We start from the raw sequence: 19787 nt of genomic DNA, 5'->3' as shown, positions 1-19787 counted from the left end.
CATTTCCACACATCATGTCTCACAGATACAGATACTGTGTTAAAGGACAAGCTGCCATGAGAGCTTGACCCCAAGTGGCTGGAAAAAGTGACCATTACTTCATGTCAACAGAATATGGTGACGTTTTCTGCTTCTTTTCATCTCTGAAGATGAAGACGGTCTTTGTTCATGTGTCCTCTAGACCGTGACAGAACTTGCTTTATAACGCAGAGCTTCGCCGCTTTAAAATAGTTACTTTAACAAAATTAAACAGGACGTACGCTCAGGATAAGCTGTTTGTCATCACCTGTCCATCACGAGCACAGCCCCGTGAACTGTGCTGTGCTAAGAGGTCAGAGGTCACCTGTGTGAATCGTAATTGCATAAACAACCCTGGATACGCTCGTAGGGGATTTTCCTGCTCTGTGAGGCTTTTTTCTGGTCTGCTGATTTACAAAGGCTTGTTCTGTAAAGACTGCTCAGGTAGAAGTTTCTCAGGGATGGAGGGATACATACTTCTTTGACTGAACAGGCATACTACACCACATTATTTCAGACATAGTGCTATGAAACAGAGAAAGAAAGGAAAAAAGAAACAAGTTAGAGCAGACTTTGATGCTCAGTCAACAGGAATGTGCATGTGTCTAATTATATTGCAGCATAGCGCTGAACCGTCAAAGCGCAGGTGATTTTTCCATCACAAACCAAGGAGCTGTGTCTCCCCGAGAGTTGCTGTAAAAGAACTTGTCAGAGTGTGAACAACCACTTCTGGGGAATTTATTTCAAAAGTCTCAACGAGCCACGAAGGACTGAACAGCTTGGTAGGTTCAGAAATGTTATCAGACACAACAACAACAAATGATCGATAAAGGTTTCCAAGAGCAAAGATCAAAAGTCTGCAGATAATTGAGCAGGCTGCAAAGATGTCTTAATAAGGAAATGTAGATAATGACTGAAAGAATGTCAGAGCTTCACGAGGGGATGGTCTTCAATACAAAGCAGCTGGACTGATGTGTGTGTTGCAACATTTGGTCAAAAACTTTGATCACAGTCAAATTGAGGTTTTTGCTAACATGGCTAAAATTCCACGTGTATGCTAAACTAAAGATGGAGAATTGCACCATTATGCACTCGCCACTTGAACATTATGGCATTAACAGAAGCAGAGTGAGTGTTTATATTGGATCCACCTTAGTCACATTCCTGCCTTAACTGCATGATGATGGGATTGGGAGACTCATTAAGACTGAGTGATGGCTTGTGACACTTGGCTGCATCTGGCTGAGGCTTGTTTCAGACGCCTGTAGTGTAGCTAACCTGACAACATGTGTGTCAGTGACTCGGGGCAGAGCAGCACTCAGTGTCATTATTGCAGGCAGCAACAGTTGTGGCAGTTCTTTCAGTCGTCAGTGATCGTTGACGGGCGTCTGAGGTTTGGGGCCATCCTGGGAAAAAAAAAGATGTAAATGTTAAACTTCTCAGTTATCATTTGATGGCAGCTGTGCTTCCAGACCTTAGCATTCAAAAAATGTTAGAATTATTGAAGGATTAAACGTTGCCGACATCGCAGATAAAGCCGAGGTCTCGTTGGCGTAGAGCCATCATCCCTCGAGTGGACGCAACGAAGCAGCTGACGGTTTGTCTCCATGACTGTCGGTGACAAACAAAGCTGTGAGTGACATGAGTTTGTGACTGTGGGCCTTTGTTGCGACTCTGGAGAGCAGCCCTGTTTGTTTGTTTAAAATCAGCGATGTGAGATTTGTCTCCGAGGCTACAGTTGACTCTGTCTAGACTTATGGGCCAGTGGACCAGAAGTGGAGTACTTTCTGTTAATCAAGGTATTTTTATTAGCAGAGGCATGCAAACAGTAGTCATAATAAATGAATACAGATCCAATAAATGTAACATAACATTTTTAATCCAGTCTTGCCTTGGTTAACATCCAGATGCTGCCGTGGACATAGATCGAGATCAATATCACCAGCTGTGATGCAAAAGATTAATAATTCTAAATTGTTTTCATGACTGTTGTTGTAAATTTGCACTTCTTATATTGTGCTTTGTGCTGCTGAATATTTTCATTAACATTTTAATCCAAATTAACAAAAACCTGAAATGTATTTCCATATAAACATCAATTTGATTCTGATTCATTCTTGTTTTTTCTTTTTTCTGGTGTTGGTTTGTGTCATGAACAGTGTTCAGATATAAAACCTGCAGATTAGAATATTATTTTAATAATATTTTATAGCTTCATTGTCTTTTCCGCAGTCGTCTTTTTGGATAAACCAACACCCTGAGATGAGCATTACCCCGAGAAAAACATTGTAAAAAGATCATTTACTCATCTTTGGCTTTCAGCCTGAACTGTTTTAAAATGACTGAATATTCATAAGTTTGCTTTTATAGCCTCTCCTATAATCCCTACACTGGAGAAAATTGGCTTTTCATCTAAAAATGTACCCTAAATGAATCAGAGCTGCATCCTTTAGGGGAAAGTGCTGCATGCAGCAGAGGGGTGGCAGTCATATTGATGCTCTTAGCCTGAGCGCGTAGCGACAAAAGAAGCTGCAGAGGCATTTATCCACTGCAGTAATTAAATTGAAGTCCTAGCAAATGATCCATCAATGAAGAGTCACTATAGTGGCTCTGGGTAGTGCCCCTAAGCTCTTATACTGCACATCCATTATACAAGAAACTGAAACTGCATTCATGTTGGTCCGTAAAGCTGTATGCGTTGCTCAATGCGTATAGCTTTTCCATGCCTTTCCTGTCATATCTTCCCCTCTTGGATAACGGCGTGTTTGTGCTCTCCCATGTTAACCCAGCTGTGGCCCTGCTGTGGGTTTTGACCCTATGCTCTGCTTCTCAAGAGGCTCTGAAAGACTGTGTTGTCAAGTGTAAATGCCCATTTGTCTTCTGTTTCAAACTGGCACTTCCTCAAAACGTCAGGCTGAGAGCAGCACTTCTCTCAACTATTTACACCTCCTCTTAAAGAGATTACAGCACGGGATAGAAGTGAATTCGAGAAGATTATAAAACAATGACACGCTGAAAGTCCAGTCCTCTCACAGTAACAGAGGGAGCAGTGGAATGGAGAAAGTAGTTCCCCGCAGTGTAACTTGGCCTTGCTGCAGTCTGTCTGGCAGCCGTCTGTCCTGTATGTGATCAATAGAGCTCTGCTGCCTGCTGTGTTGGATAGCTGACTGCCCTGTTTGGCTTTCATCTGTTGGAAACAGGTGGTAACATGAACTCGTATTCGTCAGTGTAGCTGCTAGTTAGAAGGCCTGTATGTGATTTACACTGGGAGCGATAACACACTACTTTCCACGCTTAACACTCCTCTAACATGATGGTGTTACAGGAGTGACGAAGGAAGGAATCTGGAGTGTTTTCACTGAGAGTTGGCTTATCAGATTACTTTTCATCCATTCTCCTGGGCAAATGATTAAAAATCAAAAAGTGACAGTTGCAAAGTTTAGGCATGGCAACAGAAACAAGCAATAATAATGTTAATATAATCTTTATTTGTATAGCTCCTTTCATACAAAACACGCTGCGACCACACAGTGATGTACATTTAAAAAAGGAATAAAAATAGGAAGCCCAAAATAAAATAAAAAAATTGTAGAGCATTGTAGAGAAAGCTTGCCACTTGACAGATCAGCTATTTAAAAAAACGGTTTTACAAGCATCATCAGTGAATAAAAAGGACAGAAAATGCAAAAAAGGTCCTTCAAAAACAGCCTGATTTTAAGTGACCTTTAAACGCAACCAAAAGCAAGACATTTAAAGGCATAATCAACCAATAAAAAGACATTTAGAGGTTTAAAAGGTCATTCAGAAACAGCATGTAGGACACCAAGTTAAACACACACATCATAGTAAGTGGCTAGGTTAAAGATACATGTTTTAAAGTGCCTGCCTCGTATCTCTGGGTTGGTTGTTCCACAGTTTGGGAGCATATCTGAAGAAAGTTGCACCACCAGATTTCTTTCTGTTGGGGTTTTGAGTAACTAGCAGTAGAGGATCTAAGGGCTTGTCAAGGAGCATAAGACACAACAAAACCTGACAGGTCATCTTTTTTATCCAGCATTATCTGACAATGTACTCTGTAATGGGTCTGCAGATACAGGATGTTCCCAACATGGCTATGTCGTTGCACATGGAAATGCACGGGGCTATAAGAGGACACAAGCTCATAAAGGAGCTCATGTTCCTGGGAGAAAAAGACTTTGGAGACCGAGGATTAGCCAAGTGACTTTAAAGGCTCAGAAAGCTCTGCGGCAGTGGTGACACTGGTCAGAGAGGGGAATCTGTCTGAAAGGGAAAAGCGCTTTAGAAAAGAGAGGGGGTGGGAATGTGAAAAGATGGAGGGAATAGGAAATATTCCACAGGAGATGAGGAGGGGAATTCTCACAGGGAGAGTGCATAGACGAGAAAAAAACGTTGATCCTGGAAAGCAAGACTGTGACCTACATGGTTACAGTAATGTGATTCTGTCTCTGAAGAAAACTGAGCGTTGGGCTGGGAGAGCAGTAGATGATGAACACACTCATTACAGAGCAAATGCTGTTGACATAACTGAGGAGGGCTAATGGGAAGTGGTGCTGTCGGGATGCAGATGAATGTAAAGTCATAGCTGGCAAGTTAATGCCTCAGCTGAAAATGTAACAACCACCAGGAAGGGAAAGAAGTTAAATGGGATAAGGAAGTGTGATGGAAGAGGGAAAAGTGAAGGTGAAAGTAAGAGAGGTGGTGGGGGTGCTTTACAAAGTGCATTTCCTGGCAGTGAGGCTATATGAAAACCTCTTAACAGGCTCCATTATGCAAAACAGTCTTGTCCATTGTCCCGAGTGGATAGTCCTGATCCTGACAAATCTAATCTTTGCCACACTTACACTGCTGCATTTGCTTAAACCCAAGTTATTGAGCTGAAAGACTACACTAAGCATGATTAAGACACAGGAGATTTTACTGGAATTTGCTTGTGTTCGTAGTAGCTTTTCCCTTAAAGATCTGCTACGTTCTTGCTGATCACCAGAAACAGGTTTTCCAGCATTGACATCTGTCATCTGTATTGAGTTTTTGGACAAAAATGCTTTGTTTTGAATTCTGATTCTGTTGCCTGCATATCGCACACATGTCAAACGCAACTGAAGGTCAACTTGTTTACTTAGTATAACTCATTATTCATTGGAGGTCGACCTGTGTTGACAGTCTTGCCATCCCTGGTTTACATTTTACTAACTGGTTAACTTGTCATTTCCTCTCCAGTTCCAGATCCTCCTCTCATTGACTTGTCCAGCAGCAGAGTCTATAACGAGGCCTCAATCTGCTGGAGGCTGTCCGATGACCACCTACCTACTGATCACCACGTGCTTGAGTACCGCAGGTGGGTGCAAACACACAAAGAAATAACAGCAAGAGAAGAGCGGAGGCCTGTGTAGATCCATGGATGAGCCATAAGGATGAGGAAGAAATTACTTGACTGTAATCTTTTTCTGCAGAGTCACAGGCCCGAGCCAGTCCCCATCCCAGGAGGACGGCGAGGACAGTGGTGTCTGGAGGGCTACAGACAGGGTGTACGGTCCCAGCACTGTGGTGTGTGACCTGGACCCTAACAGCCTGTACGCCTTCAGGGTCCGAAGCTGCAGGAACTCCATGTTCAGCCCCTACAGTCCTGAGGTCACCTTCCACACACCACCTGCACCTGGTAAGCCTGAGAGGTTTCCCCCATGGTGTGTGTGTGTGTGTGTGTGTGTGTGTGTGTGTGTGTGTGTGTGTGTGTGTGTGTGTGTGTGTGTGTGTGTGTGTGTGTGCATGTGTGTGCGTGTGTGTGTGCGTGTGTGTTCTTTAATTGGATGTCAGTAGAAAAAGGAATAGGAGGAAGGGAGGTGTGGAGTGAAAATCCTGGTTGAGTTGAAGATGAAATGTTAATGATTTAAATAGAAAAAATAAATAAATCATGAACTTTGCATTTTCTTCTTAAACTCAATCAACTGTAGCTGTGTTATTGTTGTTGATTCTAATCACATTCATTAACTCAAAGACTTATTATGTACAGGATTAAGCCTCTGACTGTCGGAGAACCACCCCCTGTTATTGGGCCTCTTTTTGGCCAAGGCAGCAGCTAAGCTCCTCTATCCCCTTTACTTCTCAGAGCACGTCGGAGTGCTCTGCATCGGGCTCGATTTTTAGGAAGATTATCAGATGACAGATGCTTCTCTGTTTTTAAATTTTGTAGCATGCACGGCGGAGGTAATGAAGCAACAATGGTGTTTTAGTTCATCACCATGGTGATGCCGTCGGCGTTTCAGATGGCTGAAACCAATATAGCTTTTGTTTGAGTGTGTGGGAGTGGATTGTGTCCTACAGATTGGAAAAGAAACCTGCACTTGCATCTGTTGCTGGCATTTTAGGCTTGCCTGACAGACGCAAGGTGGAATTCATTAAAAGCGATCATCCGCCCAACCATCTGCTGAAGCTGAATTCCAATTGGATCCTCCCAGTGAGGAACTGTGTCTCTTTGATTCATATTCTGCTTGGCAATCATTATATTCTCCTCGCTTTGGACTGCTTGCGCTGATTATGCACACTGAATGTAAAGGTTGGGGGTTTGCAGAGGCTTTTTCTATGGGAGTTTCAGTTCTGGCACACTTCTAACTCCCCCCTCCCATGGTGGGAGCCTGCATCAAAATCAGTTGCTGAGCTTTGAGTCCTGCACAAGCCTTGTCACTTGTGCTGTGATTGGAGCATCCACATTCCTGTGCTCTCTGGTTCATGTAAGACAGAGTGGTTGGATTCACTGTGCATCAGTAATGAGGTGAAATGGAGAGGGCAAAACATGCACACGTCGCTACTCATGACGCAGCATGTGGGGACTGCAGTCACAGGCAGCAAGCGTTCGTACCCTTGCTTAAAATTTGAAGGACATGGCAACATGTGAGTACTTCGAGCTTTGCCTGTCGGCGTTTGTAAGTCCTGATATTGAGTCATTTGGTGAGTAGCCTAACCTGGAACCAGCCTGTTTAAATGCTGGTTGTAGGCTTGAGCCCATGGCTGCTGAACACACAGATTTCAAGGCCTGCTTGTGGTTGTGACACAGTTTTCTGTCCCAGGTGCTGCTGGCTGTGAGATTAAAATGTAGCTGCTTTGGGACTAATTTCACACCGCATCAATTATGTTTGCCCCCATTTTATTATTTATTAAATGACTGGAAGCATCAATTTACAGTACTAAGCAAATGTAGCAGGTTCCTTTGCAACATGGATGTAGCTGCCACTTTTTCATCTGAAAAATGAAACCAGTTCCAAAGAAAACACTTTCAAGACCGGCCAAGCTCAGCCACGATTTTTGATGAACAGTGCACATAACCGGTGCCAGTGAGCAAAAACAATTGAGTCCAAATATCATAATTAGAGAATACAAATCTTATGTCTTACAAAATTCAGCTTCTGTTGCTGACATCATTAGATTTGAGGCAGTTTAGTCTGACAGGATGGCTGTCAGTATCCTTGCATCCCTACCACATAACTTCACATAAAACTGCAGCATTTTTGCCGGGTCACGCTTTAGGCAGGCTTATATTATTATAATGATCGTGACCTAGTTGTTAGAGGGACTTCCCTAGACACATGCAAATTAACTGGTCTTCCCCAGTGTAGATCTCATTATTGCATGGGATGGTTGGATGAACAGGCATAATCATACTAACCTATATGTTTCCTGGATTATGGTAACAGTGGCCTTTGGCCATAAACTATTTATAGAATGCATTTAATTGCATCCAGATGAAGTATATAAATGGCAGCCGCACATAAGAAATGACTTTCATTAGGTTATAATTTTTCAGGGTGCCATGATGAGGCCAAGTAGGTCTTTTTTGTTGCTGCTTAAGATTGTGCTCTAGCACCCTCGTGTGTCAGCTCTGGTCACCTACCCAGTTCCAACCTGTTTATTCTCTAAAGGGAATAAAGCACTGTCTCTTGCACAGGCTCTGTGCACTCACAGAATCTAATTTCATCTGTCTCTTGTTTTCTCTTTTCCTCCACCTTCCTCTTCCTTTCTGTCCACTTTTCTGTCCTTTTGTCTCTATGTTTGCCTCTCCTGTGGCTCTCTACCCCACTATCTTCACATGCAGCTTTTGGCTTCCTGTTCAGCGACAAGTGTGGCTTCAGTACGGAGCGGCTCATTCTAAACAAGCGACGGGACACTGTGGAGAACGTCGCAGGCATGGCCTTCCTCCTAGCAGCAGATCGTGTGCAGACGGGCAGCTACATTGGACTAGACTACATAATTGGGGACACGGGCATCTCTCAGGGAAGGTATGCCAAAAACTGACAACACTGGGACTTTGTACAAAGATGTTCTGTCCAGCAGGAGACTTAATTTGCTACATAACGAATTACTGTAGGGCAGTGAGCCTCAATAGAAGAAGACACAGGCACACACAGGCAGTGCAGCGCACAATGTGGAAGCTTAGTGGCACTCTTTATACTATCAATATCTCATGCTGTCTGGATATGAAATATTCAAGAGACAGGGAGCAAAGATGGAACTTTATTTTTGAGCACAAGGTGGTAGGATTATTAAACTGTCATTTCTGCTCCATCTTTGTCCGCCCGCCTTCAGAAAGAGCGATGTTTCATTAATCACTGTGAGGAGATTTTCGCACTGGGGATGTTTGGGGATAAATCAGAAGATGAGGATCAGTGGGTCATAATTTACGGTCCTTCAGTAAAAAATGTTTTGTTCTGTTTGTTCTGCAGACACTATTGGGCCTTCAAGGTGGAACCGTACTCCTACATGATAAAAGTCGGGGTGGCCTCTGACTCAAAGCTGCTTGAATGGTTTCACAATCCCAGAGATACCAGCAGCCCACGGTAAGTGCAAGCACATGCCTCCATACACACCACACCACTATCAATTACAATTCCTCCATAATCAATGAACATTTGGTGAGACTAACTTGTGCAAATCCCATTTATCCTTACCTTTTACATACCTGACTGCAATACACACACACACACACACACACACACACACACACACACGCACACAGACACGACAAGCAGTGATAAGTGTGTTTGAGTCTTACCTAATCCTGTGATGTAAGAGAACCAGTATAAACTCGTAAAGAGCTTACTCGCAGACAAAGCCTGCATTTCTCTCTGGATCAGCTCATGGAAAAGCATGTAAAGGAACACATTATTTACACAAATACATTTTAATTCTATGGCAATTACATAATGCATGCAAGGTGATGAACAGCAGGCTACACTCAGATAGTCATTTGAGGGTTGAGTAACATTTTTTCCTCTAAAAAAAAAATACTTGCTTTTGTTTGAGAGAAATAGCGAAGCATTGTTAAAAAAAAACAAAAAAAAGACTAATATTAAAGTTAAAGGGACAGTTCACCCTAAAATTCCGACTTTCCGCCATCATGCTATTTCAAACTACGCTTGCCCATTGTATCACTGAATTGGGCCAGATGATCTCTCTGCTTTCTCTTTTACACATGATTTTGACTCTAGCTTTGATGTAAGTTTGAAAACATTTGATACAAACTCATGTCTCTGTCCCCATCTAACCCCCCTCTCACCAGGTATGACCATGACAGTGGCCACGACAGCGGCAGCGAGGACACATGCTACGAGCTCTCCCAGCCCTTCACCCTCCTCACCCTGGGCATGGGTAAACTCTTCATCCCCAAGGCTTCTTCATCCTCCTCTGTTTCCACTGCAAGCGCACCGCCCCCCGACCCTGGCAACCGCGTCCTTCCCTTGCCACAGCGCTTGGGCATATGTCTCGATTATGATGCATGCCGGGTGTATTTTTATGATGCCGACACCATGAGGTGCCTTTATGAGAGGCAGGTGGATTGTTCGGGAACGATGTATCCGGCTTTCGGCCTCATGGGCAGCGGCAAGGTTCAGCTGGAAGAGTTCACCACCGCCAAGAGACTGACCTTCTGAGGAGGGATGGCGTTTGTTGATGCATTAGGACCTGCATCTATTTAATCTTTGACACGCTCTTGGAAGAGCAAGTTTTATTGACAGGGTGATGGAGTATAATCCAAACTATTTTTCTGAAGGTCAGATGAGGCAGATGTGATCAGGGTCCTTGGTCCTAAAGACTGGCCTGCTTAGAGTTGGCATGTATAATGTATGATCCACACATGAGAGCATGGCACTGAATATTAGTGTCCACATACAAAGGTCTTCAGAGGCTGGCATATGGTATGTGAAAGGTCTTCTCTGCATACCAAAGTCTCTTTATCTGTTAATTGTATTTGACCTGGTTTTAATTGCCAGCTATGATCAGCTGGTATTGCAGTGGAACAGGCTGCAAGGTTGTTCTGCAGCTACTTTATATCTTCACTGTTTAAACATGAAACGCCTTCGAGCTTACACTTACACTTCCTGTTTTGCCAGGTTTATGTTTCTAGATTATTTTGTGTGTATTAATTATTGGGTGATCTTTCTTCCTTTGGCTCCTTTCTGTAACTCTTTGTCTAAATGTAGCAGCGTAGGTTTAGATGTAATCTTGGTGGACCTGAGAGAGCCTTGTAGCTACTTTTCAAGCTAGCGCCTTTGTGCCTTTTTTTTTAGGGAATGGCTCACTTAGTTTGCTCTAGCAAGCAGATGTTGGTGTCTTTGCACAAGTATTATGGAAATAGTTATCAGCATAAATACTGTATGTGAGTTTTTACTGTAGGTAGTTTGATCACAGACACTGGTGTCAAAGTTATAACAGTTAATATTATTCATTCTCACTTGTTGCTTATTTACTCTTGACTTTATCACAAAAAAACACTACTTTTCCTCCCTCGTCACAGTTTTTGTTGAGCTGTTTTTGCACAATGTGATTAAAGAAGCCTCGCACATGATAACTTTACAATCATCACATTTTGGTCACTACCTAGTTAGCTTCTTCACTTTAAAGGTTGCAGACGTAATCAGCACATTGATGTCTCACAATGACGTTCACCTTTTGCTAACATAATCGTGAATCCTGGAGCAGTTACTTGGATTTAAAAGCCTCTCACTGTTTGCACAGCACTGAATGTGACTTTTCAACATCATGCAACCAGCCGGGTACCAGAAGACCGTGTACTTGTCGTCAACATCAGTTTGACAGCTGCAAAGTCACTAACAACCAAAGCGCGTTGGTTCTGGTGCTATCTCAAGTGCAACACACAGCTCTGTCTCTAGCAGCCTTTGGACACAGTTTAACAAAAAAAAAAAACACAGTTATTCAGGTTCTTACAAAAAGTGCTATCACAAAACTCACTGTTCAGTACCTTTGCTATCAAAACCACCGTTTACTTGCTGTGCAGACACACGAAGTGTAGCGTATTAGCATGTCACTGGTGAGTTTGGCTATCAGACAGACGCCTAAGTGGTTTATTGGCTTTGATGAAATCAGCTCAGATATTCACGTCTAAGAGAGCACACCAGACGGACTGTTTTCCTGGCAACCACACTTTGTTTTTGTATAGACATATACTGTAAATGTGCCTGCACATGGGTTTGTGTGTACATTCATGTATGTTTTGATTTCTGGAGGGTTAGGTTAATCGGTGTGTGTGCGTTTTCTCAGGTTTCTGGCCCTGATTGGGGCCGAGTGCTACCTACCTCTATCCGTCAGGCCTGGAAAACCTTAACTACTGTACCTTTCCTCGCAGAAACAAGTTCGGTTTGATTTGCAGCTTTGTCCGTGGCCGTCAGTTCAATATCTCCGCCTTCTCTTTAATCTCAGATAATAAGCTGGTCTTTTCAAAATGTTTGATTTAACTTCCGTGTACATATTAATCCAGAGTATATTATTTTCAGTGAAATAAAGTACATCTTAAATGTTATCAGTCGGTGTTTGCTTGTGGACTTGAGAGATGTGTATCACTATCGGTGGATATTACTGTAAACAGATGTTACTTGTTCAGCTGCCTTTGTCAAGGGAGTGTTCTTCAAATGGTACTAACAACCTCTTCTTCCTCCTTTTTGTGGTGTTGGTTTGATTAGTCAGTTTACATGTTTTGTTTATATAGTGTGGAACACTTTTTTGTTTTGTTTCGGGTCAAAAACATTTAATAAATTCATGCTCTTACATTTAGCTGGACGAAAATGTTCTGCAGTCTCAAACTGAAATACTGGATTTCTGTGACTTTGTGCATGTTTGGTCTCACAGGCGTCGCTGTCCGTTATTTCAGACCTGAACCCTGATTCCTGTATTTGAAAACTGACTGTTTCATCATCTTTAAAACACGTCTATGCAGTTATGAATTGGCAGGGCAGGTTCACGGTTTTATTTCCATCACAGAATGTATCCCTGTTGATTACAGAACAAATGGCTGAATGTCGGTTTTTTGTTTTTAAGGTGGTTTTCTTGTATCGGTTTTGCTCCTCTCGGGGCCACAGCACAGTTTTAATGTAGTAAATAAATCTGCTAAGGCTCATAATCTCTACATATACAGAGCTGATTTTGAATAAAAATGCATCCTAGCCTGCTTTTCAGTGATGAATTTAGAACCAAATATTTTGCAGGCTGGCTCTCAATCGAATTCCGTGCTAGCACTTTAAAAATCTGTAGCATGTCAGCGACTGTTTGGCTCTGCAGGTGTGTATAATAGATGTGTGTGCAATATTATTAAGCAGGCTGTAGAATAGATGGACATAAAGACAATTTGCACTGTTAATAGTTTATTTTGTGGTTTTAAATTGGCTTTTCCTTGATACAAAGTGAATTTTAAACACTACTTAATTTTGTTTTTCCTCTGTAATACTCAGACTCTAAATTAGTGACAGTGCATTTGTCCCTGTGTGTTTTCTCCTGAGGATTTGGATGTGGTGTGTAGGCTAAATGGTGGGTTTCTGTATGTGTTGTAAAGATGTGGAAATGTTATCCTTTGCTCTGATTCCTGGGAACGCTACACTTTTTAATTTGCTGTGTGGGGATTTCGTCAAATAAAACTAGTGTTTTTAAATCCATATTGTCTCTGATATTGTTCATGTATTTGTGCAGATGTATAGTTACTCTTCGATTAACTTAACAGCCCCCCCAGGAGTGATTAGATTAGACGGACAGAATTCATCAAGCTCTGCAGCTGTCCTTACACACAGTCCGTTAACATATGTAATGAATCCTTTGCTAATTCTGTGTTTATATATTGATGCTATTGCTGCTAACTGCTATATGCAGTCTCATGATTCTAGTCCCTCACTTGCATTTATAGATTTTTTTTTTTTAATTTTAATTTTCTATTTAATCTTTAGCACCCTGACTTTAATTTTTGACTAATTTTGTCTCAGCGTGTATATTTGGCACACAATATTTAGTAGCATTGTTTTTCATGCTTCATTTTACAACATATGTAGTGTGCTATTTTAATTATTGCTACAGTGATACTTAAATTTCTGTGTCGAGTTTATCTTATCTGACACAAAGCATATCCTGCACATCTTAACATACGAAACGGGAACGCAGAGCTATATTTAGGGATGCCAAGTGAATATCAAATCCATTCACTGTAAGTCTGCAGTTTAAATCCTAATATCTTATGGACAGGCTGGCTTTATTGATGATATTCGCCAGAGAGAAATTGAATTGTCCGCTCATCCACCTGCTGAAGGATGCTGAGCTGCTGGAGGAGGAGAAGGAGGAGCAGGAGGAGGAGGGGGGACGTCACGCTGTGCACGCTCGCGGCCTGTCGTTGCAACGCGGAAGAGACGAAGAAGGAAAGGAGACTCCACGTCACTGAGGTGTAATATCGGCGTCAGTGCAACACACGGTGCTACCTCAGTACGATTCCAGTACCATTGTACGATTCCAGATATCCTCATGTAGGCTTCTTTCAACTCGCATGACCACAAAGCGAAGATATATTCAGCTGTTTCCGCACCGAGCGGCCTCGGTAGAGACTCTGGGAATCCGCTGAAGGTACGTTAACTGACGGTTGTCCGCTGCCTGCTAGCCAGCCCGGCTGAACCACCGGACGGTGCCTGCTCGGTATTTGCTCTGGTGACCTTTGTAGCTTGAAGGAAGCAATAGACTGCGTTTTATTGATATAATGTCGGACGCACCATTAGCGCCAGAGTGTGCTCGTAACGGTGTGCTGTCAGTGGACGGACACGGCTAGCTAGTCTGGATTTAAGGTCGGGAGCCGTCAGAGCGTTGTTGACGTTCCGGTTTGACAGTTCTTAGTGTCCCGCTGGGCTGCTGCTGGTGACATTTACATGTCTGCATGATGATGACTGTATAATCTGATGACTGGCTATATCTAATGACTGATAGACAGGAAAGCAGCCGGGCCTGTTGAGCAGTTGCAAGAACTGTGTATACAGTAATACTGTAAGCACACAGTAACAGCACACTGAGGCCCATGCATTACTGATTTTGATGTAATGTAAGACAGTAAACATGGAGTAACCTTCAGTCATTAGTCATTACAAGGTGTCTGCAGCCACTACTACACTTGTGTTTTTGCTCCCATTTTTCAATGAGTTGGCATCAAAGATCTCAGACTTTCCTGTGCACACTAATGACATATTTCTCTGAACATCAGTGTTAGTGAGTGCTTCTCTGTCATGGTCACTCTAAAATGTGCAGTTTTATCACACATGTTTAAGGGAGCGTTCAGTTGGTATGCTGACTGCATGAATGTCCGTCACAGCTGCTGCCTGTGAATTGAATGTTCATTTCACTACCATAAGCAATCTCCAGTATTGGTAGTACGCCCAACCGGCCTTCCAACTGCAGACCACATGTAACCACGCCAGCCCAGGACTTCCACATATGGCTTCTTCACCTGAGACCTGCCACCTGGACAGCCAAGCCAAATAATTTATGCACCGACTGAAGCTCATCTGTGTGCTCGTCATCCTCACCGGGGTCTCGACCCTGCAGTTTGTCATTGGAACCGACTTTAGCGGGCAAGTGCTCACCTTCAATGGCATCTGGCACTCTGGAGAAGCGTCCTCTTCACGGATGAATCCCGGTTTTCACTGTGTAGCGGGCAGATGGCAGACAGCGTGTATGGCATCATCTGGGCGAGCGGGGTGCTAATGTCAGCGTTGTGAACAGAGTGCCCCATATGACGGTGAGGTTATGGTACTGTCAGGCATAAGCTACAAACAATGAAGGCAGGTACATTTTATTGATGGCAGTGTGAATGCACAGAGACACAAAGATAAGATCCCCAGGCCTTCTGTCGTGCCGCTCATCTGCCGCCATCACCTCATGTTGCAGCATGATAATACATGATCCCATGTTGCAGTGATGTGTACATAGTGCCGGGAAGCTGAAAGCATCCCAGTTCTTACATGACCTGCATACTCACCAGAGATGTCACCCAGTAATTGTGTCTGGGATGCTCTGGATCGGTTTGCACAACAGCATCTTCCAATTCCTGCCACTATTCAGCAACTTCGTACAGCCATCGAAGAGGAGTGGACCAACATAACCACAGGCCACAATCAACAACCTGATCATTGCTATGCAGTGGAGATGTGCCACACTGCATGAGGCAAATGGTTGTCACACCAGATACTGGCTGGCTTCATGCATATCTGTAGCCCTAATCATGTAAAGCTTGTGTTTTGCTTGCGTTTTGCCAATTTGCATGTGTTTTCTTAAACTGAATTGCATTGAGCTCTTGGCTGCCATAGATTTCATAGTTAACCCATGCACTAGCCTGATGTCAAATTGATATTCGTATAATGGGATGTGTAGTTTTTGCAGCTTGTTTCTTCACCCTCGAACAAGATAGCTGCTCATATGTTCAGTCGCAAGAGAGATTATGTCTATCATTTGAGTCAGTAGTTAAAAAGGTGTCCTGTTGTTGTGGCTGCATGTCCTGGCTTGCATCAAGGTTAGCAGTTTTGTTATGCCTGCCGTAATTGAAAAAATTGGTGATGTGTAAAATTGCTTGATAATAGATGAGCCATCATCTTTTATTTTTTTGTGCTATTAGAGATAGGAAAGGGGGAGAGAACAAGGCATTCAGCTAGTGGCCAAGGGCTGCATTGAACCTGGGCTGCTGCTGAGGTACATTGGGCGCACACTCTACCAGGTGAGCTACCAAAGCACCCTGGGTTATTTAGTTTTGATGATATCACCTACCCCATCATGGAAAACCAGCTAACTCTTTCCATGAAAATAAACAGCTTCTAAAATCAAATCCCCCCAGGCTAAATGGAATACTTCACCTTACAGAGTCTGTGGTCGAGCTGCTGTGTTACATTTGTTTAAAGTAATCTCAAGATGCATTATGAGTCTCGAGGAAACTGTGAGAGTTTGTATGAAGCACATTATTTTCTGTATTCAGTCAGTGAAGCAGTGTTGCCTAATCTTCCATCCATGTAGTAGAAGATTATGGTGTTGCATTTGTTGTCCTTATTGTTGTGAAAAGACCCATCAAGAACCTGCTTTATAGGGAACACCCAGTTATTCCCAGCCCATACACGCCTTTTATTCTTCCAAACTGACATGTAATTGTGCATCAGTGTGAAGCTGCCTGGAGACGGGAATTCGCTTTATTATATAACTAGTGTGGGCTCAGGCTGTAGAGTGCATTGATACGACAACGCCAACTCCACAGCAGTACAGGAATAAAAGACTTCAAGCTAAGTTGGTTTACTTGGCATATGTTGTGATCGTTAGGATCATGGCAGGAGGCTCCCCTGATCTCCTAGAGCTACTGAATTCAAAACAGTCCATTACCAACATATTTTGTGTGTTGTATGTGCATTATAGCAGTGTAGAACTGGGCGATTAGTTGAATTTTATTTTCAATTACATTTTTGGCTCCTGGAGCAAGATAATCGAGATACAAAACAAAACATTTTTTGTGCTGGATTCTGATTTGCAGTGATGCTCTAATTTTGTCTTGTGTGATGAACTCAGCTCATCCTTTTCCTTTACGACGGTGCACTTTCGCCTCAAACAAACTGGATTTTGAAGCACATCTATTCGCGCTGTTATGGTACCGTTGCTTGGAATGACCAATCAGTATGATTGTACGGCATCATTACTTTGTTGAACAATTGCTGATAATGTTGTTTCTGATGCAATTGCAGAGCCTTTATACCAAATTGGTGCTGATTGGCATTGTGTTATTTACCCTTTTCCATTGGTAAGAATTTTATTATGTTGATTCACTGTGAATGTGTGCCGCTGCTTCAAAATGAAACTGCTGAAATATTCAGAAAATGAAGCACTCGAGAAACCTGCCGCCGGTATCTGTAAATCTCAGAAATATATTTGTCTCGTCCTCTCTGAATGTGCTTAATTTATTTCAGTCCAGCCCACATTCAAATGAAAGTCAGGCAAACACAAAGCAAATCAAATTGTGTTTGCTCTATACTTTGTTATTCACCACAGCAACACTGCCGCTAACTGCAGTCCAGAAAAAAGGGAAGGGTATCATGCTGATCAAAAGTGTTTCAGTAACATACCTGCATTAGGTCATTATGTGCAGTCCCACAATGGCAAATACAATTGTACATATGTCCAGTAGAGTAATGTGAGCATATGTCCTTCTGACATTTCACTAATCACCAGGCCTGGCACCTAGAAACTGTGGGTTTTCCTATTTCCCCTGATATATGAGGTAAATAACACACGTTTTCAGTCTGTATAAATCTCTGTCTAATTAGTTGCATGTCTTAACTTGTCTTAATGAGCCAGGTCAGAGTGTCATGACCTGGCCAAATGGCTGACCCTGGCCATGACCGGTGGTGATAAGAAGCTAAACACCACTGAAAATCCGAAAAGGGAAGTCTCAAGCTGCCTGTGCAGGTCAGGTGTGTTTTGACCTGCACAGGCAGCTTGAAGTGAACCAGGACAAACACACCAAAGCATAACAGCACCTTGTTATGTGTGTGTATCTCATTGCAGTGTTTACTCTGTCATGACTGTAAATGCTGTTGGCCTTCTCCAAAATCCGTTTTGATAATATTTATGGACCTTTTTATATATTACAATGAGGTAACTCCGTATGAAAATAGAAACTGCCTCACTGTGTATTTAGAACCTGATCAAATTTACCTTCAAGGAGGTGGCACACTCATAAGCCACTTCAGTAAAGGGTGTTAATGTAAGCTTATTACACAGAGATCGAAAACAAAACACTTCAGTAGCTCTAACAGAGGCAGCTTCTTCAACATTACAAGGACCACGTAGTCACTGTTTGGCTAATTAATGGCAGAAAAGAATGAAAACGTGAGTATTCACAGAAATGAATTGAATCTACGAGTCAGCGTGTGAAACCTTGCTCAGCTCTTAAAAGCAGTGAGACAATAGTCCTGCTTGCAACGTGTTTACTAAGAGGCTTTCTGATTGTAAAATTGTCGAAAGAGATTCGAAAATGAAGATTACATGAGTATTCTGGCACTCTTAATTTTTACTCTCAAAGAGAGACTGAGCCACAGGCCAGATAGTTAACACTTGTCTTGTCTTCTCTTCTCTCATGGAACTTTTGCGTGAGATGATAATCTCCTACTTTGCCTTTTGTCTTCTTTTGCATGTTTTGCCTTCAAACGCTTGAATAATTCTAGGGAGTTCTGTGTCGTGTGATCTGCCTTTGATTTTTGAACCTCCCTCACTTTCTTCCCCTGTCTCTGTCCCTCTCACTCCCCCTTTGGTTCGGCTCTGTCTCTCCATGACTCAGCTGTCACCCCTCCAGGTCTCGTACCTGCAGTAGTCACATGCATTGCACACACTTTCTTTACATCAGATTAAGACTGAACTAGTACATATGACGTTTGGATAAGCATAAGCTTGGTCTGCCTGACTACATGTTGTGTTTTGCTACAGATCATTTTGTTTTACTTCATCATAAATATATAAAAAAAATAACCGATGACTTTTTTTTAGTTGAATATGTCAGATTTAGGGTTAAGAGTACTAGTTGACTGAATGACATCCCTGTGATAAAATTAGTCCTATCTTTATTCTCATCACATATGGATGTACCAGAAACAGAACTGCACCTCAGCTAAGCATCTTCAGTATGCTGGGTATTTTCAGATAACACTTTATACCTACAAAAAAAAAAAAAAAAATTTCCGGCTGAAGTGTTTTCATCACATAACTTCACAGGGAGACAGTCAAGCAGCAGCAGGCCGAACCTTGCTGTTTTTGTTTACATGTGTATTACAAATGCCTGAATCGCAAAAATGTATCACATATGGCACCGTTTGCAACAGAAGCATCTGCAGGACAAAGAGGCAGCAGTAACTGACTCACTGAGCGTGGGAAATGTGATCCCTTAATGTGAGATTTCTCACTTCAAACAGTCTGTGTCTCGAAGCTCCTTGTTTAGATCTTTTTAAAATAGTGAAATACTACGTCCTGGGAACCAGCATCACAGAGAACTTGTTGTGGTCATCTGAATTTTTAAAGAAAGGTAAAAAAAAGCTCAGACATGGCTGTCGTACTTAAGGAAACTTAAGAAGACAAATTCCCACGCCAAGGCAGTGAAGATTTTGTTTTTGGAAGGCTAGATGCCAGCAAATATGGATTGAGGCAGAATATTTCTTTAAAAACATGTTGTGAGGTTTAGAAATAAGTACATCTGTGTTTTTTCAGTGAGTTTTGGACGTTTGGACTTCTCCGTGCTCTGGAGTTTTTGGAAATTGAACCACACGAGTCAGAAACAACCCTGCACAGCCACCCCTGGAATCCATTTCTACATATAGTATAATACAAATGATATTATTGTAGCTTAATCTTTATCTGCGGCTGTGCAGAAATACCAGGTTTGAACAGAAGGAACAGACAAGCCAAGAAACGAACAAACAAAAAACTTG

At 42.4% G+C, this 19787-nt stretch overlaps 2 protein-coding genes across 13 annotated transcripts in view; both read left to right on the top strand.

The window, feature by feature from the left end:
- trim36 (tripartite motif containing 36) overlaps window positions 1-12968 on the top strand; it is a 31552-nt gene extending 18584 nt beyond the window's left edge. For all 6 annotated transcript variants that reach the window (XM_076730762.1, XM_076730759.1, XM_076730760.1 and 3 more), the window contains 5 exons: window positions 5257-5374; window positions 5490-5695; window positions 8123-8306; window positions 8751-8864; window positions 9587-12968. In XM_076730762.1, the coding sequence (XP_076586877.1) occupies window positions 5257-5374; window positions 5490-5695; window positions 8123-8306; window positions 8751-8864; window positions 9587-9956 (992 nt within the window). In that variant the 3' untranslated portion in view covers window positions 9957-12968. The remainder of the gene's footprint in view (window positions 1-5256; window positions 5375-5489; window positions 5696-8122; window positions 8307-8750; window positions 8865-9586) is intronic.
- Window positions 12969-13689: 721 nt separating this feature from the next.
- The window catches only part of ccser1 (coiled-coil serine-rich protein 1), a 119858-nt gene continuing 113760 nt past the window's right edge, over window positions 13690-19787 (top strand). For 6 of the 7 annotated variants that reach the window (XM_076730616.1, XM_076730618.1, XM_076730619.1 and 3 more), the window contains exon 1: window positions 13690-13917. The gene's annotated coding sequence lies outside the window, so the exon portion shown is untranslated. Of the gene's footprint in view, window positions 13918-18116; window positions 18199-19787 lie in introns of those variants that run through there. The other variant, XM_076730617.1, reaches the window with a different exon arrangement.

Source organism: Chaetodon auriga, chromosome 5 (genome assembly GCF_051107435.1).
Source record: "Chaetodon auriga isolate fChaAug3 chromosome 5, fChaAug3.hap1, whole genome shotgun sequence".
NCBI lineage: Eukaryota > Metazoa > Chordata > Actinopteri > Chaetodontiformes > Chaetodontidae > Chaetodon > Chaetodon auriga.
Note: the sequence above shows the minus strand (reverse complement) of the source record. Positions and strands in the feature narration are given on the sequence as shown.